Source organism: Cyclopterus lumpus, chromosome 12 (genome assembly GCF_009769545.1).
Source record: "Cyclopterus lumpus isolate fCycLum1 chromosome 12, fCycLum1.pri, whole genome shotgun sequence".
Classification (NCBI taxonomy): Eukaryota; Metazoa; Chordata; class Actinopteri; order Perciformes; family Cyclopteridae; genus Cyclopterus; species Cyclopterus lumpus.
Window position 1 is genome coordinate 17,935,530 of NC_046977.1, and position 26,894 is coordinate 17,962,423.

Below are 26,894 nucleotides of genomic sequence, written 5' to 3' on the forward strand. Positions count from 1 at the left end.
GTAATGTTCAGCATGCAAATAATCTATTGCATTTACCAGTAATTAAAGCAAATAAGTATCAATAGTAAGTATGGTTGTTGGTAGTTACCTTGGAAGAACGGCTTCCACTCGCCCATGACGCTGCACTTGTTCTCTCCTGCATATCTGTAAGATGATGACAAAAAGATACATTTAGAAAAAAAAGACACATAATCGCAATACAATTTAGAAAAGTGTAACTAAAAGATGATAATCCGGAAGACATTTTTCAAACTATATCCTTTCATGTAATGCAGTAAGTTTGTTTATCCAAGATAAAGAAAATGTTTTACAAATGTTTTACAAATCAGGATGTGCAGTCATCAATACTGAAAAATAAAGCAGGGAAAAAAAAGTATGGAAGTGAACAAAAAGTAATTCAAGTGAGAAAAAAGTGAGAAAATGCCAAAGTCGAAGATGAAATTTGCTGTACTTGATGTTTCAAAACACAGTTTTATTTTATTTACCCGTTGGCATGTATTCAGGTGCTGCTATCGGGAACGTCTTTCCCAAATCCACATTTTAATCATTGAAATGATCATGTGAGTGATCACCACTTTTCATCACATCACCTGTACAGTAACATTTCATATTACTGTACAGTGTCTATAATCAACTACTGGGGGGTAAATCATTATCTCCCCATGATCCATTTCATTTAACATTATTGATTATGATTGCAGAGCCTTTAATATGTCTTTGTGAAATGTAATGGTCCTTTAAGCCTCCTGCAGACCAATAATCCCCTCCATCGTTACAATGCAACCATGATGTTATATCTGTCAGAGGTCAGCCTGCTGACTGAGAGGTCACAGGTGACATGATAATGACGGGGATCACCAGAGTCAGTGGGCATCATCCTTTAGGGACCATACATGTCTGTATATATTTGCATGGAGAGGAGATGAGACAAAAGTTGTGGAAATATTTCACTTAAGACCATACATGTCAATATCTTGCTTGCGCTCATAGACAGGCCAGTGGATGACTAAAGCCAGTGGGCTTCATCCTCTGGGGACCATGAATGTCTGTATGTATTTAATGGCAATCCAGTTGATTAAATATTCCAATAAAGACCATACATGCCAAGCTCATGCTGGCATTACCAGTCAGGGGATCACCAGTGGGCTTCATCCTCTGGGGACCATGAATCTCTGTTCTGGTTGCATGTCAATCCAATCATTGTTCAGGAAAGACACCCCAGGTGGATAGAATATTTTGTAAACTAAAAGATACAACCATGGTACTTCCTATACTGATTACTCACATTAGGGAATGTTGTTGTTTTATTGACAGTTTTCTGAAATGTTTAAATATGTATGCTTGCAAGAATGATCTTCTTTAATATTTGTTCATTTGCATTGATTTCCAGAACAAAAATCTGAACATTGGACCAAGCCAGGCTCAAAATCAAATTGTGTAGAGATATTAAAGTCAAAGTAAATGGAATTTGAGATATTTCTGTATTTACAAACAGATAGACAAAGTATTAAAATAAACACCTTAATGTGCATTTTGCTTGTATTCTTTCCACAACTCTGAGAGTAAAATGGAAAGAAAAAAAATAGATCAGTTAAGATATATCTTATCTTAAGTATACATATATATATATCCAAACCTACTTAACCAAACCTGAACCATCATCATTGACACTGACAATTTGTTGGAAAAGACAGACGTACAGAGGTCAAGAAACACTGACACTGCCATCGATAGACAGCGAGAGAAGAAAGGATGAATGTTGCACATGACAGGTAGATCAGACCAGTTCATCCAGGTCAAGAGAAATGTGCAAACGCAGCTCTCGCTTACACTGCACACACACGCACACACACGCACACACACACAAACACACACACTCTCATGCATTGTAGTGTACAAATCTCTCCTCAATAGGCTCTCCATTGTGTCAGTGTGTATAGTGAGCCGCTTACATTCATTGTCGAGTCATTTGGAATGTCAGCTTATCTGTGTTTGAGTGTGTGTGTGTGTGTGTGTGTGTGTGTGTGTGTGTGTGTGTGTGTGTATGTGTTTGTGTGCGTGTGTGTGTGTGTGTGTGCTAGTACAATAGTAATGAACTGGTTACAGTTACAAAAAGCCTTTTGGAGTAAAATCAAAAGTGGCTACCTAAACAAAAGTACCTTTGGGCGACATATGTAGAACAGAATATGCAGGTTTAATGAAGATTACTCAAAATTGGTAAATTGGATTTTGGGGAAATGTACTTGATCGTTGTAATAGACAACCGATCGCTTGGGAATCAGGGGTCCACACTTCATCAACTGGATAAAAAATGGAATCGGCCCAATTTAGGAACAATCAAATTAATCAAATGTAAGCAACATAATGTTTACAGCAGAAGTGGGCAAACCTTTTGGCTCAGGGGCCACAGTGAGGTTTAATATTTGACAGACGGGCCTGGCCAGTATCAGACAGATGGAGTGTAAATAAATAAATTACAAGTAAAAGCCATTAACTAAAAAGTAAAGAACATTTACATTTAATTTCAGTGGGAAAAGTGTTGTTGGTCACCCTTTTTTGCTAGTGCATCAAAGTCAGTTTGGTTTCGGCAATTCTCAGGACAGATCTGAGGTGTTAACTGATCTGTGGCGTGATTTGTTGATGTTCATCACGCTGAACGTCTGCTCACACATAGCTAGAGCCAAATAACACCAGCATCCTCTGTGCCATCCTCCTGATGTTTGGAGGCTTCGCTTAGTGAAGCACTCATCCAGTTCAAGGGAGTTGAACTTCTCCTTTAAGACAGAGTCACATTGAAGATCAATCAGTTCCAATTGTAACTCGCTGTTTCATCGTCTTGTAGCCAAAAGACTCAGGGATGAATGACGCCCCAGAATCAGGCAGATAAACCCGACTGCCATGTCTCAGCCAGAATAGGTCCGTGTCTGTAACTGCGAAATCTGTGCCAGATATGGCAAAAATTAAATGGGCCCAAGCCGGATTAAAAAGCACAACATAGTACGGGCCGTAGCTTGTCCACACCTGCTTTATAGGCTTGATTTAAGAAACACGCATGTTGGGAACATGTTACAATCGCTTGAATTTAGACCCTAACAAACTAGATAGACTCATATTATGATCAGCTGGATTTAAGGAACTCAGACTAGATTGGTTTGATTTAGGGAACATGCACAGGATCAGTTGGATTTAAGGAACCCAGACTAGATCGGTTTGATTTAGAGAACATGCACAGGATCAGTTGGATTTAAGGAACCCAGACTAGATCGGTTTGATTTAGGTAACATGCACAGGATCAGTTGGATTTAAGGAACCCAGACTAGATCGGTTTGATTTAGGGAACATGCACAGGATCAGTTGGATTTAGGGAACAGCACAGCATTGGATGGAAATCAGGGAACAGACTCTTTAAGTAGAGGACTTATGGGAACACACACAGGATCAGACTCTAGATCAAATGGATTTAAAGAACACACACTTGATTTTGAAAGACTTAATTTAGGGAACGTGTACTGGAATGATTTGGGTTTAGGGAGAACACACCTGATTAGATGGATATAGGGAACAAATATGATCAGCCTAATAACAAAACAAAATAATTGAGTATAAAACTTGCATGACTTGTATGGATATCCAAATATTGGTGTGATGAGATGAAAGAGTTGTTTTATCCAGATTTCAGTATGCAGCCCGTCCAGCTGTTCTCTAATATTCACTAGAATATTCAAGTGCTAATTGTGACTGTTTTGTATTTTATGCTTCTCCATCATACAGTAAAACAGCTCAGGTTTACAGAAACTGTACTATTTTGTTTACACTTTGGCAACATGTATGTGTTTGTCCTGTAAAATCCTTAAAACAGGAGAGGAGAAGAGAGGGAAGAAAATGAAATGAAGGTGGAGGAGGAGAGTTTGATGATAGCCGGTCCGGGCGCCAGAGGAGTGTAAGTGAAGGTGGAGAGGAAGAGGAAGAGGATGAGGAGGACCGCAATTAAAGAAAGCATCATTCACTATTGAAAAGTAAGAGGAGTGAGATTGGAAGGGAGGAGAGGAGAGGCAGAGGAGGAGAAAGTTAAAAGACGCGGGGAAAGAGGAGAGAAGGAGGCGTCCATGTGTCCTGCACCTGATAAGGCCTCCGATTGAGGGCTATAAATTACACCAGAGAGAGAATTTACACACAAGCAGGAAAACACACTCTTAAGAGCACACATGCATACATACCTTTCTCTCTCTCTCACACACACACACACACACACACACACGCACATGCACACGCACACACACAGAGTGCAGGTCATCTATCATCAGTTAATGAACTTAGACTGACAGACAGCTCCATGTCTCTCACACTGATCCTATTAAGACCTGCTTGACACAAAACAGACTCCTATTAATACAGTTACCCTCTGTGTGTGTGTGTGTGTGTGTGTGTGTGTGTGTGTGTCTGTGTGCATGTGTGTGTGTGTGCGCGTTCACTGAGGACAAAAACAGGTCTGTACCCGAGTATGACGATTGAGTCGCTCTTTATGCTTTTTAAAATGAGACATGTGTTTGTGTACGTGTTTATAAAGACCAGACATGCTGGTGGAAACAAATGAAAAAATCATCAATAATATATTTGTTATTCTGCAAGTACAGTTTTTGTTGATCATTTTGTCTCTGCTATGATATTGAAAATAAAACACTAAAATGAAAAGGCTGACTTGCAGCCTATAAGGGTGTTTGAGGGTTCTTGACTGGTCGGGCCTTAAATATTATTTGTTAGTTCACCTCTTGGTATATTTGTTTAAGTTATTCAAATTAAAAGCCACCAATTGATAATTTCTCTCCTCGGTAGCTACCTTTGTGTTTCTGTAGCCGATAACTCATTCAATGGACAGACTATCCTTTTGTAGAAATGAATAATTGATTATGAGTGTTATTAGTTCAGACTGCAACTGGACATCATCTGTTAAAAATAATGATGGACAGGTAGAAACAGGATTTAAAAAAAGAAAAAGACAACTTAAAATGCGGTCTTCATACTTCCTGGTTCATGATTACGTGCATTACATATGAATTGAATTGGTGTAACATCTCATCTTCGTTTTCATAGCTGTGAACTTTGTATGAATGCAGCCGAATGAACGATATGACATAACAAAAAAAACCTCTTAATGTTAAAGGCTAAAACTATTCACTGGGAAGTTGTTTTTTCAGCCAAAATGTTGTGTGTATATAAGTTCATGTGAAAGCATGTTGACAACCTTTACACACACACACACACACACACACATACACACACACACACACACACACACACACATACACACAAATGTTGGTGATGGTAATGAATGGTCTCTGATTGACAGAAATGATGACAGTGGTCATGCTGCGAGAACATCAAGCGTGTGTGCGTGTGTGTGTGTGTGTGTGTGTGTGTGGGTGTGTGTGTGGTTGCATGTACACTTGTGTGTGCTCTATGACCCACTGTTCTCATCTCGCCCCCAACCAAAATGTTTAATTAACTGTGGGCCCACAGTTAATTAAACATTTTGGTTGGGTTACTTGTAAATCCCCCCAACACAAACACAACACACACACACACACACACACACACTTTCGTCAAACAGCGTATCGTGATCATAAAGGGTTCCGACTGTCATCACATCTGTTTTTCCAATTTCTTCAAATCAAACACACTCAAACTTTTCCTGTCAACTGAAAATGAATTAAAAACTATTGTTTTTTAATGTTTGAATTTAAACTGATCATCAAAAGTCGTCATATGGTCCTTGTATAAAGATTCAGTAAAACACAATAGTTAAAACAATGTTTAAAAAAAACAAAAAAAAGTTTATTAATGGTAATATCAAAACATGAAAACATGGAAATCAAACCGTCACCCCGCTGAGAGCATTTCAGAAACAACATCTCCCACGGAAACGACTGCAGCCGTAATGAGACAACAGCCTTGGAGACAACATGTAATGGAAACGACTTGAAACTAATCCGAACTGCACCTCCGATACACAATCAAACCAGACTCTCTCTGGGCCTCGTAGCTTTACTGCCGTAAAGTGAATTTCCTGTCGGCACGGCTGCAAGGAAGACATTAAGCTGACAAAACTCTGAAGACGATCGTTTTCTCCACTGGGAGTTTGACTGTTTCATCGTTTTTAGAATGTGTTTGGGGAAAACGGCAACCTGAAGTGCCAAATACTGCAGTTCATCAAAATGGCCACTCGAGGCTGGCTAAAAAAGTAATTCACCGTAGAGCCCTATGTTGAAATCCTAATTCTCCAGCCTTTGCTGTTGGTGCCTTTTGGAGAGTTTCAAAGAGAGGGAAGACATCGGGAGAGGAAAGGAGACGAGAGGAGACGAGACAAGAGGAGAAAACAAAGGAGGAAATAAGGAGAGGGAACGAGGAGAAGAGAAGAGTGTAGAGAACATATATATATATATATATATATATATATATATATATATATATATATATCCAGCATTTCTTAATGTGTCGCATTATAAAACCAAAGACAAAGAGTAACAGAGGAGATGAGACTTGAGGCACAACAATCTCATTTCCCTCTCATTTTATATAATGCAAAGAGAAGCTTCTTGTTCTCACTGAACTACATTCATGTCATTATCCTGGGTAAACGCACACACACACACACACACACACACACACACACACACACACACACACAGAGAGAGATGAGACAGTAAGAATTAAGAGTCAGATTACGTCTCAGTATCTTCTTTTCTAAAGCTGCTTAAACTGTCTAACACCCACAATCCCACTGTGTCTGTTTCTCTCTATGTGTATGTGTGTATGTGTGTGTGTGTGCGTGTGTGTGTGTTTGTGCGTGGCTGCACAGGCAGAGGAAGTGATGCAATGATCACATTCAGGAAGTGGCCCATGTCCTGTTTTGTTACATGATTCGTGTCCTTACTCCCTTCTTTCCTTACCTCGCTGTTTTCTTTCTTCCACCTCTCTTCCCTTCTTGCCCTCACTTCTACCCCCCCCCCCCACCCTTCGTTAGTTCCTCTTCTATTCATCTTTCCTTCCCTATACCTCTCCTCCTTCCTTCCCTTCCGTTCCCTTTCCTGTTCTCTTCTCTCCGTCTTGTCTTTTTTTCGTTCCCTTCCTCACATCATTGCTGTTATTCTCGCTCACTGTCCTTGTCTTCTTCTGTTCTGCAATCCTCTCAGTCCTTTCCTACGTCGTTTTCTTTCTCTTTACTTTCCTTACCGCTCTCCATCCCTCCTTCCTTCCTTCCTTCCTGCTTTTCTTACTTTCCTCCTCCTTTATTTACTTATTTTCTTACATCCTTCCCTTCCTCCCTTGCATCTCTCTCCTTCATCCTTGTTCCCTTCTCTCATTGCTTTCTTCCTCTCCTGGTCTCTTGGTCTCAGCAGCAGACGTATCTGAACCTCAACAGACAGAACTTAAACAAAAAAAAAAAAAATTCTCTCCTCTCACTCTGTCTCTGTGGTTACCAAGCTCTGATTGAGAGGACAGTTGGAGATGAGGACAGAGATGCCACATCGATTGACATCTTGTTCCCATAGTAACGAGGAGAGAGGGGACAGGAATGACCATCTTCAAGGATACTGCTGGACAAAAAATGATTAGGTTTCCATGGTTAGAGAAGCTTTTTCATTGATTTGTGGTTTCTATTGCAAATGACTAGAAGTGAAGTTAAAACGGAGTTTAGGAAGAGAGGAAATTACAAACAACTCTTCCTAAAACGTATAAGAAAGAGATTTTACATTGTGTATCCAAAGAGAGGCCTGAGCTTGTTTTCTTCGCCATAATTCCATAGATCAAGAACCATAATCTTGACAAAGGATGAGGCTACAAAACAGCTTTAACGTCTTCCACCATACGCACACTGCTGGATTCATACGCACACTGCTGGATTCATACGCACACCGCCGCTGGATCCATACAAAAAAAGTATGCTCTATAGGAAATGCAATGCCACAATGTTTGCAATGCCACAATGTTTGTTATTTTTTATTAAAAAACTATGCAAATTTACAAAAAAATAAACTAATTTGATTCATTTTCCTGACCCGGAAACTAAAGCATGATTGAGGTGGACGGGTCTCAAAGGACTTAAAATCGTGCAAATGTTTTTATATATATTACAGAAAGCCACTCTCACTCCCACTTTTGAGGCACCATGGCACCCAGTCACGTCTGTATGAGATTCAGAACGTTCCCATGTAAACCCGTGTGTGTCTTTAATAAACGACCAGAGCAACCGACAAACAGTAGTATGGAGAGTATGAAGATGGATGGGTCAAACAAACACACAGGACTTTCATCCAGGAGACAACTGTTCGTGTCGCGTCTGAAACTATTAATATTATTTTACCACGGTTTTGTTTTAGTGTGTTACGGCTGTACTGCTCGGAACAGTAAAGTCGTCATTACATATGTGATCGGATTCAGTGTTCAATGTTTTTTTCATTGTCTTTGAGCACTTGTTTCTGACCATTGTTCAATGTAAGCAAGGGTATTAAAGAAAAACATGTTTATATTTATCAAAATACAATAATTTCTATTATTGATTTGGTATTATCACGAAAATTGAGATATCATCTTGACTCTAGAAAATAATAACCCTAACACTCCCCCAGGCTCTAAGTATAAGTCGAAGTATGTGTAATACAGAGATGTCAAGATGATAATTCTCTACAATTCGCTACATGCTACAAATGTATTGCATACAAACTCAATCGCTGAGGAAATCAGGGTTCAAGGGGTTAATGACCAAAATGTCATTCATGTTCTCGCGCACATTCAGTCAATGTGTCAGTCAGAAAAGTATTTTTGTACACACACACACACACACGCACCAGCGTTTCCTGTCATTAGCAGCAGAGCCCTTCTATAATTAGAACATCTGGACCCAAGTAAGTTTAGTGCAAGTGCCCTCTAACACACACACACACACACACACACACACCAGAAACTGTACATGCTTTATAGCTCAGTCATTTGTTTCTTTTTGTATTTTCTCTTCTCTTTTTTTTTGCTATTTTGTTAAAAAAACACTAAAAAAATAGCACATTAAAGCAAGAAAACAAACAACAGCTTGGAGAGCTAATGGCACGCTAAATGAAAAAAGAGAGAATAGCTCATGAAGACAGAGAGAGGGAGGGAAAGGGAGGGAGGGACAGAAAAAGTACGGGAGGAAAAACATTAGTGAGTTCAAACATGGTTTTCTTGAATCAGCCGAGCTCAGAGCTTACAGAGGTCTTTCCAAAAAAGAGAGATTAATACTGATAATAAGAAGGACGTTCCTTTTAGTTTTGCTTCATTATTGTTTTTTTGTTTTTTGTTTTCATCTGTACGGTGGAGGAAGAATAAGCGGCGCATGCGATTCCTTTGACAAAACTCCCTGGTCTCTCCACACAGGGCCATGTGAAGCCGAGCCAACTGTGGCTTAGATCTCTGCACACCATCACAACCGGAGGAACAAAAGGAAACTCCAAAAAAAAAAAAAAAACAATAAAAAGAAATAATCAGTGTGCGAAACTGGTCGGAAGCAAAAAAAAAAAGCGGCAGAGTTAGCAAAACTTTTATAAAGAGCAAGCGAGAACAATGCAGATGAAGGCTCGAAGCCAAAAGGCTTGCTGGAAACGAGTTGTAAGCAACGTGAAAAAAAATAGGGAAATAGGGTTTATTGAAGTGGTTACTGATTTAATAACGACATGCTTGTGCAGTAATGACTGGAACGCTTCATGTTGTCAGTAGCAGGGAGTTATCAAAACTGTTGCAATCACTCTACAAATGGGAGTTAGCATTAGTAATTTCACTTTTTTAGATCCTTCCCTTCTCATAAAGCACCACATACAAAACCAATTTAATATATTTCATTCAATACTCACTGAAAGACTCCTATGAGCCTAATGATGCGTGACAAATGTCATGGAATATACTCGCTTCTGATTTGCTGGCAGCTGTCCAATGAAATTTCATCAAACATGGGACCTATTTTAACTTACACTTAGAAGCGCACTGCGTATGCCTCTCCAGATTGCATGGATATTACCAGAAGAAGAATAGCGTACAAAAAAACCCCGAGCTATTCCGATACCATTTTTCTTTCCAGAATCAGATTCCCATACCGTTGACTGGACTATCATTGTTAAACTCACATAAACAAATACATACTGAGAACGAATGCCACAAAACACATCTACGTTTGACAGATCTTCCAGTCCAAAATATATATATTTATTTTGCTAGCTCTGGCTAATGTTACACTCCTCAAACACCCGCCTGACCGGACATGTGCAACTCTCAGCAGAGATGAGAAAGAAGTGCGATGGCACACTCCTCAGCTACTTCCGTCATCGATTTCGCATCAATAGTTTTTTTTTCTAAGCTGTTTATTGAAGTAGCTTCCAAGTGAGCCGTCTCGCTTCTTTCTCATCTCTGTCTAGAGTAGCAAGTGTTCAGTAGCCTACCGATTGGGCAGGACACATTTTATTGTTGTTACTGAGAGCTGATAAATCATACGATTATGTGATATCCGATCGTTGCACAGACTTGAGTACTCGCCAACACCTGATCCAGCATTCTAGGCTGTATCAGAGGCATATTTGATACTGGTATTGTAGCTACAAACAGTTAAGATTGCTAACAAATTCTTACAGACACACATGGATGACTCAAATGGAAGGACTATGGGGGGAAAAAAAGTTTTTACTCATATACTTAGCCGCAACTAGGATATACCTCTTTAGCCAATCACAAATTGAATTGCCATCATTAATGGTTTAAACTGGCTATGTATAAGCCCCGCCTCCGGCATGGCTGGACTATTAAAGACCCTTAAAGCATTTTGTTGGTATGTTTTCCGGGATAACATTGTTTTCTATTGCAACCAAGGGGGAGTTGACATTGGATTATCATTGGTTGTTTGATATTTTATAGGCAGATTTCAGGATTTTAATTATGTTTTACTCAATATATTGACAAGGCAAGACATGTGTAATCCCTACTCAAGGACAAGAACAAATATTTTTCCAAGTTTTTATCCTGTGTCCCTGTGTAAATAGTCAAACACATTCCAAATACATCTGTATCATTGTATTCTGTTTACATCAAATCTACATCTTTTCTCTTCCGTAAAACAATTTCTAATCTTTCATGACTCATCCTGCACTTGGGTACAAATCGTCAAATCAAAGGAGTCTTTGGGCGCTAAGCTAGCAAAACCAGTCATATCAAACCACCATCCAAGCAATATGGCGAGAGACAGGAATAGATCTGTGTTTGGCTTTTCCAAAACATTGTGGTGAAGGTCTAACTTATTCGTGGAAAAATTTGCCGATTTTTGACCAGCAGAGTTTTGCTGGAGGGTGAGCCGAAATGACATGAAAGTATCGTCACAAAAAGTTTTTCGCAGAATATGACTAACTTTAAATGACTCCGTGGAGATAAACCCCTGCATCAGTGGGTCCTCCCTGGATTTGGTGTGTACCTGAACAGCCTCAGCCACAAACCGCAGTCAGAGACAGGTGGACAACGAGACAGTGAGACAGTAACGCTGAAGCACAGACAGCCAGTGTTTTCAGATGAGGTTTCTTTTTTGTCAGAACGAGTCTCTAGGTAGATTTGTGTTTGACAATTCAATTAAGGGTCCTTCCTCTCTGTGGAGGGTTTTGTGTTTGTTGACTTTATAAAACTCTATCTCACAGACACCTGCCAGCTTAGAGCTAATGCAAGCGGAGGGACGAGTGAGCTTAATCATACAGAGAAAGAGAGAGAGAGAGAGAGAGAAAGAGAGATAAAGAGACAAGGAGCTATTTGAAACTGGATGAAGTCCACTGGGTTGGATGAGGAGAAGCAAAATGGTCTTTCAACAAGTGCATAGATGCCTAGAAAGTAAGTAGGAAGTTTACTCTTGGAAAGGAGAATTTTAATCTCAATGAGGCTTTTCCTGGTTAGATAAATTTAAATTTAAAAAGTAAATCCGGAAACAATTGTGTTGCGTAACAAGCTGGGAGAATTGTACCTTGACATCTGCTTTTAATTAGCGGGTAAAATAAAAAACTGTGCTCCATCTTGTTTTTCGCTCTCTTTTCTTTTATCAGCACTGGGCAAGTGGCTAATTCCTCCCTCCCTCCAACCCTCCTTGTATTAACTCAAACGCAGGTGGATCCCCTACCTTACCTGTCTCACCCTCCCCTCGCTTACTGGTGGCAACGTAGACAAACAAAAAAGGATCAAACTTCTTATATTTCTGTTTTCAAATGTGGCCCTTCTTCCCTCTCTCGAGCATCACTGACGTTCCTACACTGCTGCAGTAGGTTCATCAAACATTGTTGCTCTTTTCCAGAAACGTAGTTTCACTGTGGGCGTGTTTCATTTGGTTCACTCGGTATGCTATCTGGGTCGTGCATTAGAGCTGTGATAGATGAACGTAAACCTGTGCCATGGAGCAATAATCCTGAATCAAATCCACCTTAAGTTAAAACTAGAATAGCTCAAGAAAAGGTCTTTCCAACATTGAACGAGAAAATCCATCCCAGTCACCAGGATTGTCATTGTGTGTTTCAGCAATCTACGGAATTTGGACGTTTCTGCATTTGGTCTGAAAGTAATGTGGTTAAAGAAAAAAACTATCCAAAAACCATCCACTATCTCACAGCACTTTGCACAAAGCAGGTCATGGGAGGTAACCTGACCCTGAGCTAACTTCAAGGGTTTTCATCTTGCGATAATGAACATTTTACACATGCTACTTTGACAGTTTAATGCACAAAAACTACTTTTCATGTAGATCTCTTCATAAGCTCTCAGTGTGATGTTCTACCCTTTTGCATGAGCATGGATCTCAATGATTATGTTGATTCCAGCCATGTGACTCAAAACAAGATAAGATGTAAGATGTCGATGTGTTTTGTGTTGTTGTTGTTTTACTTTGAAGAGAACCAGGATATCTCTTTACCCCTGCATCTAGTCTTTCTATACCCCAAAACGTTTCAGCACACTGTAGCAGGTCACCGTACGATCATGAATCGTTGGGAGTTGCGTCTCGATCCTTTGCTCCCTCTGGCAGAACACTACAGTTTTTTTCATGTATTTCTACCAACAAAAGGTACCATATGGTCAGTGTATCATTTCCTGCAATGGTCCCTTTTTTCAGATTGGATATTCGGACTCATCAATCGTGGCACATATGAATGGAATGCAGCCAGCCAATGGTGGTGGCACCTGTGCTTCTATGCACAAAACGTCTGTCGTGAAAAAGACGCGTTGGCTTAAAAAGGCATGGGTTTTTTGTAATAACCAATCTTGCTAATGTGTTACTTGCTGTAATCAACTGATAAACCATAAACAACGGAAAATAGGAGTTTAAGGTTTGCACATGAACAGCTTAAATAGTTCAAAAACATCTCAAGCAACCAGATTTCCTCCCATTGCAATGAACATAAACTAATTGGCTTGTCATGCATTATAATGAAGTCCAACAGGTTTAGTCTACCCCCCCCCCCCCCCCCCCCCCCCCCCCCCCCCCCCCCTCCGATCACAGCTTTTTGTGATTTCATTCCCACTAAAAACAACCTTTTCTTTCTTTCTTTCATTCCCTCCCCTCTCCTTTCTTCTCCCCTCGCTGCTACGAGTGCAAACACGACTGAGCGCCCGAGTCCGGAGGGGTTGGACTCCTATCAGCTCCTTTTCCTGTACTGACGTCCTCCAGTCGCGCCCCTCCTGCTGATACCGCCGAAGAAACGGCGAGGTGCACTCCAAAAAATACGAAATCAGCCTTCGGAAACTGTGACAACCACTTTCATGAGCGAAATCTGAAGAGTCTGGCTCAAAGCAGGACACCTTCACATGATGAGAAAGTCGATCATTTTGTTATTTGTTAACCTTCTTTAGTTCATAGTTTCTGTTTAAGACTTGATGATAACTGCTCTTTTCAACATGGACCTGTTTTGAAACAGCACAGGTGTTTTATTTCTAAGAGATGGAGAACTACGATGACTTTCACGACTGTATTCAGGAATCTATTCCGCTGGGACTTTTACCTACAGTGGTGGAAGTGTGTGGCTTTACAGTGCATGCAGTAGAGCCCAATAAGAAGTCCAGATGTGTAAATAGACATTCATTGTTGTCTATACTTGGACGTCTTTGGATCACTCTTAATTTTCGGAGGCTTTTTACACCCTGACAAGAAGAGCTGAAGAAAGATCGTGCAGCCAGGTAGCAAACTGAAAAAGGCTAAAAAGGGTAAAAAAAGAAGAAGAAAAAAGGTGAATCTATAAGCTTCTTCAGAGAGTTCAGAGGTTGATTCTGACAGACTGGGATATTTAATTCCAAATAGGGATTCTCTCTGGTCCTGACGATGGGCGGAGGCACTCCTTAAACATGAGGCACTGCTTAAACCTGCCTCACGTTTAAGGAGTGCCTCCGCCCATCGTCAGGACCTGGACCTCGGCGTCTAAACATCTGCTTTTGTTTTTGGCCCACTTGTGGTGAAACAATATATCCACCAATACAGTTGTCAGGATCACTTGAATGATCCCATGACATTTCCTTTATGCTCTAATAAGGACTCAGTATGTTGTTTGTTTTGTCATGAACTGGCTAACTGGACGGACTAGAAACCTTTTTTTTAAATCTTAATCTTCATGAACCTGTTCGGTCAAAACCGGTTGGCATTTCAAACCATTCATTATAAAATAAATTAGTTTACAATAAGGCTTTAAATATAGATTTCTTTTGTGACTTTTTGCACACACAATTTATATAACCAAAATGGTTTTACACTGTGCTTTCTTCATTACAGCTTTTTTCTTTTTCTGCTCCAAAGTATCTGGATCCCCATACCGCTGTTCATACTGATACCAAACATCACGAGTCATTAAACAAGCCATTCAACATTTCAGCTACACCTTCAAAAGGTTGAAAACTTAATAATGTTTCCTGCTCATTTCATCACAGGGACGAGACTCTGGTCTGAAAAGTTCAGGGGGAAAAACGTCCTGTCTGAATTGATACATCTGGTTTGTCATGAATCTTTGTGGTTAGGAGGAGATTAAAAATAGCCTTGCATGCGCATGCGCATCCAGACAGAAACACACACACAAACACACACACACACACACATACACACACACACAGCCAGCGTGCACCTGTACAGGAAGAGCTCTGTGCATTAGTCGTGTAGCAGTTGGTGTGTGGTGCTGATGGGGAAGTGAGAACAGGGCTCAGGTGACTTGAGTTTCAGGTCTTGGTCTAATAAAAGATGCCCACTGAAACCAAACAGTGTTATTTTGGTAAGAAAATCACTCTGCGGGGAAAGAAACAAGCTACACCCTGCACAACCTTCCCACGGACCCTGCACAACCTTCTCAGACCACTTCCTCCTTCACTTCATGAACACCGATGCTCAGTGGATTATTGTTGATTTTACAAGGTAGGCCATGACTTTAAAAGGCATGTAACATATCATGACTTGACAGCTGACAACTAAGTGCTACGAGCACTGTACTAGGCATTTTTATTTCAAACAGGTTTGAAGCGTTCAGGTAAAAAACAGAACTACCAGTCAGCCGCCTGCCAACCGCCCAACAGACGAACTGAGAGGCCGGTTTGGGGTTAACATGTAACAAATAGTGACGTCCATCACTACGTCACCTTTTCAAATGTTTTGTTTTGTTCGAGGAACAGTCCGGAACCCGAAGATGATCAGTTTACGGTGATATAAAGACATAAATCCCCCGCAAAAAAATTCACGTTTGAGAAGCTGGAACAAGATTATATTTGTTTTTCGTTTGATTCGATCAATTATCAAAAACACTTTGTCAGTTCATTTTCAGTCTATTAAGTAAGTGATAAACAGACTCATTGTTTAATCAGTTCTAATAGTGTGACTGATCAAAGATGGAAACCAGCAAAGAAAGAATGGGAGTCAGACTCCCTCTGTGTGGTTGACAAAGTACTAACACCACACATTTTGTCCACACACACACACACACACACACACACACACACACACACACACACACACGCACACACACACACGTGATTATAACTGAGACTGAAACTAATGTGTTTATCTGTTTTTCTCCTCCAGTAATTATTTAGAAGTCTGTCAACAGAGACGTGAAGAGAGATAATGTTCAACTCCTCCTCTCTTTCACTACTACGCCAAAAGTATGTGAATATCTGACTCGAGGCGCTTTGGTCTTAGTCCTCTGCTGGTGTCAGGTTTTTCACGAGATTTTAGAACCTGGCTGCGGTGAGTTGTTGCCCGATTCTCACGTCGGCTGATCGTGTCCGGTTCACGATCGGTGTTTCAGTTCATATCAAATGTGTTGGATGGGTTTGAGGTCAGCTTCTCTGTGCAGGCGAGTCAACTTCTGGGATTTGAAGGATCTGTCCCTGTGCATTTGCTGCATTTTGCTGCATTTATTCATCTTTAGTGATCACATCAGCGATCGTAGGAACTCACTCCCAACTCATCAAGTAACGAGACGTTTGGTCGGCTCCCCTTTTAACCGGAGATTGAGACACAGAGCGGTGTCGAGAGTGGAAGTGGCCGAGCGGCAGGATTTCACGAGAAAAATGCACTCAGTAGACCTCATATTTCCATTGGGCTTGTCTCCAAAAACAGGGATTAATTCATCTCATGCTCCATGCTTAATTTGAGTGGATCATAACATATCGAGTGTGGAATGAATCTGCAGAACCTTTCTTTGGATTTGGTAATGCTTGTTTTTAACCCAGACCAATGCTGGAAATGCCTTATACTACTGAAGCCGCTGCCCCTACTGGCCAATTAAGATGTGCGAGGATTCATCAGTCAATGACGGTATAAAACAGTCAATAAAATATCATCACAGACATGGGAGGTCCTTGAGCCTACAGTCATAGAGTAGCAGAAATAAAAAATTAGGCTGACGGGTCCAGTCGTGCGCGAGAGGACGGACAGACAGACGCACAAACACACACAACTGAATGCATGATCTCCCCACTGGTGTTATGCCAAGAGGTGCTTATTAACTGAGAGAAAAATCACAAATAATCCTACGGATATGTAATAGTATACAAAACATATACCGACAGTATTCACAGCTACAATACGTAAGTGACATTAGCGTAATCATTAAAAAAAAAAGATGTAATACATAAATCATATCATTTGTACATCATTTACCACGATCTCACTGATGCGTACATGTCCAATTAGTGACTTCAATGACAAGGGAAACAAAATGTGACTTAAAAATGTGACTATGTTAAATAATCAAATCTAGAAAACTGTAACATCACACTAAATATAAATGATGTCCACTGAGCCAGTACTTTTTTTCATTTGTTTTTATAAATAGTATATTTTCTTATTGCATGCACCTGCTGTTAAATCTGTAAAGCACCTTGTAAATTAATAGATTTTATAAACTCTATTCAGCTTGTTATATTTGGTATTTGGGGGAAATGCAGGGAAAACTCTCAAAGGAATTTAGATGATAATTACTCACTGATTAGAATTTGTGAGTGATTATTGAAAGAGAGAAGGGTACAACCCCCCTGCCCGTCTTCTCCCCCAACGATGTCGCTCGCAGCGACGACTGGGGAGAGGTGCATTGTGGGGTTGCTACCTGGATGGCACGAAGAGTGATAAGCTGCTAAAGAGGTAGCATGCAAGGCGGACTTCATCTCTGGCTTCGCTATCAAGCAATCGCTGGACTTCCTGGCTCTCACTGAGACTTGGATCACACCAGACAACACATCAACCCCTGCTGCTCTCTCCTCGGCCTTCTCCTTCAGCCACACACCCAGACCCTCTGCTCGGGGTGGTGGCACAGGTCTACTCATCTCACCCAAATGGAGTTTTGCTCTCTACCCGCTTCCATTATTTACCCCACTGTCTTTTGAGTTTCATGCAGTGACGGTTACTCATTCGGTTCAACTAACCATTGTTGTTCTCTACCGTCCATCTGGCTCCTTGGGAGACTTCTTGGAAGAACTAGACGTCCTCCTATCAAACTTCCCAGAAAACGGCCCCCCGCTCATCCTTCTGGGTGACTTTAACATCCAGACAGAGAAGTCATCGGACCTGCTACTCTTACTGTCTTCCTTTGCTCTCTCGCTCAGTCCTTCAACTCCTACTCACAAAGCTGGCAATCACCGTGACTATATTTTCACCAGAAAATCGACATCAAACCTCACTGTAACTCCACTTCATGTCTCTGACCACTTCTTCATCTCTTACTCTCTCCCACTCTTTGGAACTGACAACCCTCCCACAACGGACTCTGCACCTGTCCGTCGCAACATCCGCACCCTCTCACCCTCCTCTCTGGCCTCGTCTGTTCTGTCAGCCCTCCCTTCAACTGACTCCTTCACACTCATGCAGCCTAACTTTGCCACTGACACTCTCCTCTCTACGCTGTCTTCCTCTCTTGACTCTCTCTGTCCTATTATGACTCGAAAGGTCCGCAAGTCCTCTCCGGCTCCGTGGCTGTCCGAACCAGTGCTTGCCAAGAGAGCCACTATGCGAGCATCCGAAAGGAAATGGCGAAAATAATAATAATAATAATAATACATTTATTTATATAGTACCTTTAAAAACAGAGTTTACAAAGTGCTCTACATATAAGCAAGGTAAAAACATAACATCAATACAAGTAAACATTTCAGAAAATACATGAGGCAATAAACACAATAGAGGAATAGAAAATTACAAATACAAAATAAAGCAGAACAGACAAACTAAAATAGGGGAAACAAGGGGAAACTGCATAAAAGGACGACATCACTTAAAAGCAGTTCTATAAAAATGGGTTTTAAGAAGTGATTTAAAAGAAGCTACTGATTCTGCTAGTCTTATCCCCTCAGGTAGGTCGTTCCAAAGTCGAGGGGCTCTGATGGCAAAAGCACGGTCACCCTTTGATTTAAGCCTTGACTTTGGAACGGCCAGAAGGGCCTTGAAGGGCCCCACCGGAGGATCTAAGGCTGCGAGCTGGCTCATATGGGGCTAACATTTCAATGATGTAGCTTGGGGCCAGACCCAGGCGTGCTTTAAAAGTGAGCAGCAAAATCTTAAAATCAATTCTAAAACTAACAGGGAGCCAGTGGAGAGAGTTCAGGACTGGAGTAATGTGATGCCGTCTGTTAGAACCAGTCAAAAGCCGAGCTGCTGCATTCTGGACTAGTTGGAGGCGGGAGATGGATTTTTGATTTATGCCGGAAAGGAGGGAGTTGCATTAGTCAAGTCGAGAGAAAATGAGTGCATGAATGACTTTTTCCAGATCTGAGCGTGACAATATGGGTTTGATTTTTGAGATTATTCTTAATTGAAAGAAGCAGGACTGGAAAAAAAATTTGCGGCACAGGTTCTGGTCCAGGCTCTGGTCATCTCACGGCTAGACTATTGAAACTCCCTCCTGGCAGGTCTACCTGCTAATGCCATTCGACCTCTACAGCTCATCCAGAATGCAGCAACTCGACTGGTCTTCAACCTCCCGAAATGTACCCACACTACTCCGCTCCTCCGCGACCTTAACTAGTTACCGGTGGCCGCCCGCATCCGCTTCAAAACATTGGTACTTGCGTACCGTGCTGCGAACAGATCGGGTCCGGTCTACATCCAGGACATGGTCAAACCGTACACCCCAGCCCGTTCACTTCGCTCGGCTTCTGCCAATCGGCTTGTAGCTCCATCACTACGAGCTAAACACTCATCAAAGTCACGACTTTTTGCTGTGCTGGCTCCTCATTGGTGGAATGAGCTCCCCATTGACATCAGGACAGCAGAAAGTCTCTACATCTTCCGTCGCAAACTAAAAACACATCTTTTTTGACTATACCTTGAATAGAGAAGGTAGTGCTGTAGTAGCACTTTGGTAGCACTTAAATGTCTCTTACTGATAGCACTTTGTAGTTTAACTTTATTGAAGAAATTGTACTTGCTTGATTCTTGTTGTTCTGAGTTTTGACTCATGGTTTAATGCACTTATTGTAAGTCGCTTTGGATAAAAGCGTCAGCTAAATGACATGTAATGTCTGCATGGGTGCGTGGCTGCAGGGACGGACACACACACACACACACACACACACACACACTCACACACACACGCAGGTTGAACAGGTTGTCTGTCAACTCCTCCTGCTGCTGAGGGTACTGAAATCTGTTGTGACCTGCACACTTCACACCCGAGGAGACTCCTCATGTTACAAATTCCTCCTGGATGGACCACACAGCTGAGAAGTGCTGTATTCAAAGGAATACTCCCCCCCCCCCCCCCCCCCCGTAGGCCTTTAAGGTGGCTTTCACAACAGTGACAACTCCTGTAGCATAATCCGCTTTTGCTGGTCCGTCCATCCAACTTTTTGGCGTCAACCATGCATCTTGGAATTCACTACTACTCCAACAACAATCGAAAAAAAAACACAGCTCATCTTGTATCTGGTTTGTTTGAGGTGTCGCAGCTTAAAACCCTCGACAGTGAAGAATATTCAAGAAACAAGCGTGAAAGTCAAAGCCCAAGTACAAAATTCCCCAACATCAGAGCTATGTGTTGCCATTAATTTGCGTGTGTCACTACAGTAGATGGCTAAATCAAACTACAGCAGCCATAATTCATTTAGCCAACAGACAACACCAACATAATGTTTCATAACCAACAGTATTTAATGTTTATTAGTCTATAACTAATCAAATCTCCGGTTCAGTCTAACTTTCGGGCATACAGTACAAGATTTTGGAACAAATGTGTGACGTCTGGTCTCCCTCGCCACAGACCCCAGGTTGGAACACTACTCTAAATCAATGTGGGAATGATACACTTTGAAAAGGGGTTTTCAATTAAATAATTAATAATAACAGAATAATAATAATATAATTACAAAATTAATCATAAAAGAAATATTTTTGAAATGTTTTAATAAGAACAACAAAAAAGTTAATTTGTTGGTGAGTCAGCCTTAATTTTGAAACAGCAGATTTTAGAAGATGAATGGGTGAGAAGTGGCATGTCGTTAAAGTCTGGGCCTCTAAATGTCTCTGTCTTAATTGAAGTTCTTTACTTGTCTGTCTAACTGCCACTCACATCAACCTGTCTCTCTTTTTCTCCGTATAGGTCTCCCTCCCCTCTCTCTCTAAATAGTTAATCATGCTCTGTTTTTGCCTTATTAAGAGTTAATGCATGAGAGCAACAGCTCTGGTTCAAATCAGAAGCTCTCTCTCTCTCTCTCCTCCCCCCACCCAGTCACCCCCTCTGTGTTTGCTGCAAAATTGTATCCCATGTCTTTCACTAACTACATTAGAGAGCAATTACAGCTTAATGGCTGTCGAGATCCATTATCGACATTCATCTAACCTTTAAATATTTCAAGATAATACAACTTTAATTTGTGGAATTTAATGGAGACTGCAAGAGAGACCGCTTTTTCTTCTTTACCCCTTACTGACAACTGTCTCCCTCACTTCCTTCTTTCCTATCCCACACCTCCTCCTCTCCATCACTCCTTCCTCCCATGTACCCTCCCTTCCTCACATCCATCCTTTTCAACAGAAACATTTGAGTAGAGGATATACTTTTATAAACTTTTGCAGTGGCTGTATCAGACAAACTTTAGGTTACATACAAATACATAAACACACTTGTGAAAATAATATCAGGTGGGCACATACTGCCTCTACAGTATTGTCTGTGTTCACGATGAAGTGACTGAAACCTGTGGTTTTGTCACTTTCTATTCAAGTTGTTCCTCATTTTATTAGTCCCATGGAAACATGTGAGAGACCCCTGGGACATCCCGAAACCCCCTTGTAGTTAAACAACCATGTAACTGAAGCTAAATCGGCCACTTCAGAACTTATCTGTGTAGGCTAGAAGTGGATTGCAGGCTCAAAAAACAACAAAATGTTATCAGAGTAGACAACTGTCAGGATCTGGAGTTTTTGTGTCTTGTGTCCCTGTTGTCTCGTGATTTTCTGTTTTATTTTGAAATTTAACTTTCCTCTCGTTTCAGGCAACTTGTTCCTTCCCCTGTGTGTTTCTCTTCTGGTCTGATTGTCTGCCTCATCCCTGATAGTTTCCACATGTGCCCTTACCCTGTGTATATATTGTCTGCGTCTCCCTTTGTCCTGTGCCAGTTCGTCTTGTCCTTTGTGCCAGAGAACCAGCGTATACATGCCATTTACCATTTGCCATTTGCCAGGTCTTATTATTTTTTTACTTTGTTCATATTTTTCTTTTGCTATTTACCAGGTTTTGTTTCTTTGCATATTCATCTGTTTGTTTTTGCCAGTTTATTAAACTGTGATTTTTTTTTTAAGCTTTGCCTCGAGCTGTGCATTTGGGTTTGAGTCCATAGTTCGTTTGTGACAACAACAAAATATCTTAGTTGGCTAAATTGTTGAGGAAGAGGACACAACACTTTCCAGGCTACTTAGCTTTTTAATCCATTATGAGTGTGTGTGGTACATCAATGGTGACCACATATTTTAGCTATAAAGAAGTGTGTGTGACTAGCTAGCTTAACTGAGATTGTGATTTATCTTCAGCTAGCTACCGTAAACTATTGTTTGTGGGTATCCTACAAAAAGTACCGTAACTTGTATATACCACAAAATCAATCAAATGTAATCCATCGTAAACCGGAAACTATGAAGAGCTACAAACTCCACATAGGGAGGAGGTCCGGGTGAGCGGATGGGTCCAAAACACTTTCACCCAGGAGACCGCTGTTCTTGCCCCGTGGTAAAACCAGAAATCAACGAAGATTTATTTGTCAGGTAACATCCGTGCTAAAATAACGACTAACCCAAAACCACAATCTTTCTTGTTTGTGAGAAAACACGTGAAAATTGAGGAATAACTTTTTGTAAGATATCATAGGAGCCGTTGCATGGATACGTTAACCTAGCTGAAGCTAACTATCATCGTAAAACCACACCAGCAATGAAGGTTATCCATATACTGTACTGGATACCAATGTGTACGAACAAAGCTCGATGGAAAACTATAGCTAGGTAGCTAATTTAAAAGGCTCAGGGACGAATTCACAAAGAAAATGCGAGGCGTCTGCGGTCTCAAACCTGCACAAATTAGAAAAAAAAGATTCTTAAAAAACCCGCAAAAAACGAATAGCACTTTCAACTGCACTGCCAAGCATATAAGTTATCAAGCTATTGTTTACATTCAAAGCTCCGACTTCATACAAAAAACTGAAACGTCTCAGAGAAGAAATACACAAAACATGAGGAACTGTTTTCTGTGGTGTGATCAGTGACACATTCCCACACTAAAGGGGACGACACAGTCGAGAAGATCCCAGGCAGCCTCGGCTGAGGGAGAAGGCAGATGGTTAAGGGCACAGGTTAACAGTTTCACTACTAATTTGCTCCAGTTTTGTTTGCTATCAGGCCAATTTGTGTTGTATTGTTGCAACCCAGACTCCAACATCCCAGCATAGATGAGATTCATAAAGTGTGCGTGAAAACAGCAGCAATCCAATTAATTCACACTTAACATGCTACACATGTGCAAGTGGGAGTTGTTCATCCTCTGAGGGGCCTGCTGCTATTTCACTGCAGTTGTTTTATTTTAATATCCACAATTTTAAATAAAAGTGCCACAGGAGATAACTCCCTGGATGGCATTTTTCCCGTTGTGATTGCAGGTGAGAGAGAGTGGTGTGAGAAATACGGGGCCACGGAGTCACCAAGAGTCACCAAGTATGGGGCAGAGAAACGTGAATTTAAAAGCTGGTCAAATTAATTTCATTTCAAACAGCTCACCTCACAAACTAACCAATCGAAAGCAGCTCCAAGTAACTTCCGTGTTCCATCTTTGTCGATGAAGTCTGGTTGCTTTAAAGAGAGTGATATATATCGGCTTCAGTTCCCGCAGGAGCTGCGTGATCCTGTTTCCAGAAGGCTCCCGCACGCACGCACGCTACGCTCACGAGGTCGGTTTACATTACGCACAAGTGCATTGGCGGGGTCTGTCACGCAGACAAGGAATGGTTAGTTAATCAAACACAGACGTGCACACAGACTTCAACACACACACACAAACACACACACACACACACCAACCTGCGACTCCAGAGGTTTCAGGGACCAGATGTCAAAGGGGGAAGAGCGTGACACTTGACTGAGAACAGGCCTTACTGGAGTGTGTGTGTGTGTGTGTGTGTGTGTGTGTGTGTGTGTGTGTGTGTGTGTGTGTGTGTGTATTCAAAATCCGCTACACTTTATAACTTCATTGATCTAAAGAAAACACCCACACCAACTTGCACGCACACACACAATGAGTTAGCATGTCTGCATGGGTACGAGGACACACACACACACACACACACACTAAAGTGAAGGCTTCCCCTTTGAAAACCACATGATACATGTCTGGGCACGCATGAAGGAGAGCTCTGCTGCTCTCTCTACACACATTAAAGCACGTCCGTGAGAGTGAGTGTGTACTCGCCTGTTCAGAAGGACAACAACAGCAGTCCTCGAAAGACGAGACCGGATTAGGTCCAAATGGACCTCTGCTCTTTCTGGCGGTTTTCAACTGAGATCAAGCTCAAAAACACTTGTTTTAAAAAATAAATACAAAAACTCAACCTTTGTACAAAGGGCCGGGCTTTTATAATAAATATACACACTCAACAAAGAAATACCTGTGACGGAAAAGGTGACCACTATATAAAAGAGACAGCACAAAAAGCGAGTGAGGTCATCACTCTGACACTGGTCCAGGTGTGGAGTCGGCGCCACAACGGGAGACACAACCAGGAAGATGAAAGCTAATGCATTGAAATGCGACAGTGGCTCAGTGATGAGCAGGTCCATCCTTATATCAGAGGATCGGCGGTTCGATCCCCAGCCCATGTCGATGTGTCTTTGAGCAAGACACTTAACCCTGAATTACTCCCCGTAGCTTTGCCTACGGTGTTATTGTAAGTCGCTTTGAATAAAAGCGTCAGCTAAATGAAATTTAAGGTAATGTAAAAATGCAATTGTTGTAATTAAATGTCCTTGTTCGTGATACTGTCTGTTGATAAAGTCTGTAGCATCATCTATTATTACTATCAGGATAAAACGGTTGGTTGGCTCCATTTATGAAAATAAAGCAAAGTTTGATTACTTCTGCGAACAAAGTGTGTGTGTGTGTGTGTGTGTGTGTGTGCGTGTGTGCATATGTGTGTGTGTGTGTGTGTTTGTGTGCATGCGTGTGTGTGTGCATGGGGCTGTCAGACTATAACTGCAGTCATTATGTGAACAGAGACCAGAACCTGCTGCTTCACATTTCACAATATTACTATTAAAAGAGCCACGGTCTGGTCTGCACACTACGACACACACATACACACACACACACAGAAAGACAAAAATGTCCGCGCTGAACAGAAACAGCATTCATGTCAGCTTACAGACACACACGCACACACACGCACACACACACACACACACACACACACACACACATCATTTCTAATTAGAAATAGTATTCCGATAACAGTATTTCCTTTAATATGGTTGGAGGAGATTTGAGCCAACACCGATCAAGCAGTAGAAAATGAAATAAAAAATCAGGTTAACTGGTTTACCATGACCTTTGATGATTTAAAGTGCATAACAGTCAGGCAGCAGAGCTCAGAGAAGTTACTAAGGGCATTTGCTGAATAATAAATGCAAATAAATGTTCCGCAGAAATGAGATTCTATACATCCTGAAACACTGATGGGGAAGCGATTCATGTGGGTCGGTGCTGCAGCAGGATACTCTTTATCATATATTGAAATCTGATGCTGGTATTACTGTTGTTTACCATGTATGGAAGTGCACCGTGTTCCAGTCAACCATAATGTCTTTAAATATGGCACTAAGTTTCGGTTTCGCCGTCACTAACCTTTCATGAACTGTTGAAGTGTCTTAGTATGTTTTTTAGGATTAGTGTGCGAAAGTTCATGGGTTTTTTGGGGTTGGCGAGACCAGACGTGTTAGCCTGGAAGAAAACTGAATCGTTGTTGGTATGGAGAAATTTTTTATTAGAAGCCGGCGAAAGAGGTGAGCCGATAAACAAAGTCGGGGAAACGCATGACGTGGCGCCGCTCTACTGTTTCTTGTTCTTTAGTGTTTATTGATGGCGTTCCTGCACCTCTAAGTGAACTGCCGGTGCTCCACCCTCATCCATGGGCTCTCTACGTCTCATTACGTTTAACTCAGAAGCGGCTGCTGGGTCAATGGCGAAACCTAGTCGTAAAATTCAGCATACCAGTCCGTTCTTTTGGCCTAATATCAAACCAAATTTAAAGAAATTTCCCACACAGGCCCAACATTATCAAAAACGACTAAATCGTAACGGCAGTATGGTAGATACACACAACACACCGCTATGATGCATGTCATCTCGTCTTTTTCTTCCTTTTTTTTCTGGCTCTGCTACGCTTCCTTCATAAAGATAGAGTTCACCTCTTTGGAACCAGACAAAGTGAAACCTTTAGCTGGACAACAATATTAACGGATTTATGCCTGAGGCCTAAGGAACAGGATTTATGCAAGATGGCTGAAACCACGCACATATTTTCACTTGCAAGTATGTGCAAACACACACACACACACACACACACACACATTTCAACATGTGGAGCTACAAATTATAAAGAGCTGAGTAAATGTGGAGTGGTGCTGGGGGTAGGGGGTCTGCCGCCGCTTGAGCGTGCGCCGTGTTGGGGACGGAGAACAGTCACTACTTGTTTTATCGCCTCATGATGAACACCTGCAACGACTGAGGAGGAGGGGAAAAGTAAAAGGTCGAGGCCGGACAAAAGGCTCACATCTGAGAGAGGGAGTGAGAGAGAGGTACTGTGGGAACAAATGTGTGTGTGTGTGTGTGTGTGTGTGTGTGTGTGTGTGTGTGTGT

General features: G+C 41.4%; 1 protein-coding gene across 8 annotated transcripts in view; it reads right to left on the bottom strand.

Moving 5' to 3' along the window:
- The window catches only part of LOC117740040 (transcription factor 4-like), a 203,984-nt gene that overhangs the window by 162,477 nt on the left and 14,613 nt on the right, over positions 1 to 26,894 (bottom strand). For 6 of the 8 annotated variants that reach the window (XM_034546168.1, XM_034546162.1, XM_034546165.1 and 3 more), the window contains one exon: positions 89 to 144. In XM_034546168.1, coding sequence (XP_034402059.1) covers positions 89 to 144 — 56 coding nt within the window. Of the gene's footprint in view, positions 1 to 88; positions 145 to 23,764; positions 24,150 to 26,894 lie in introns of those variants that run through there. The other 2 variants (XM_034546167.1, XM_034546166.1) reach the window with 2 other exon arrangements.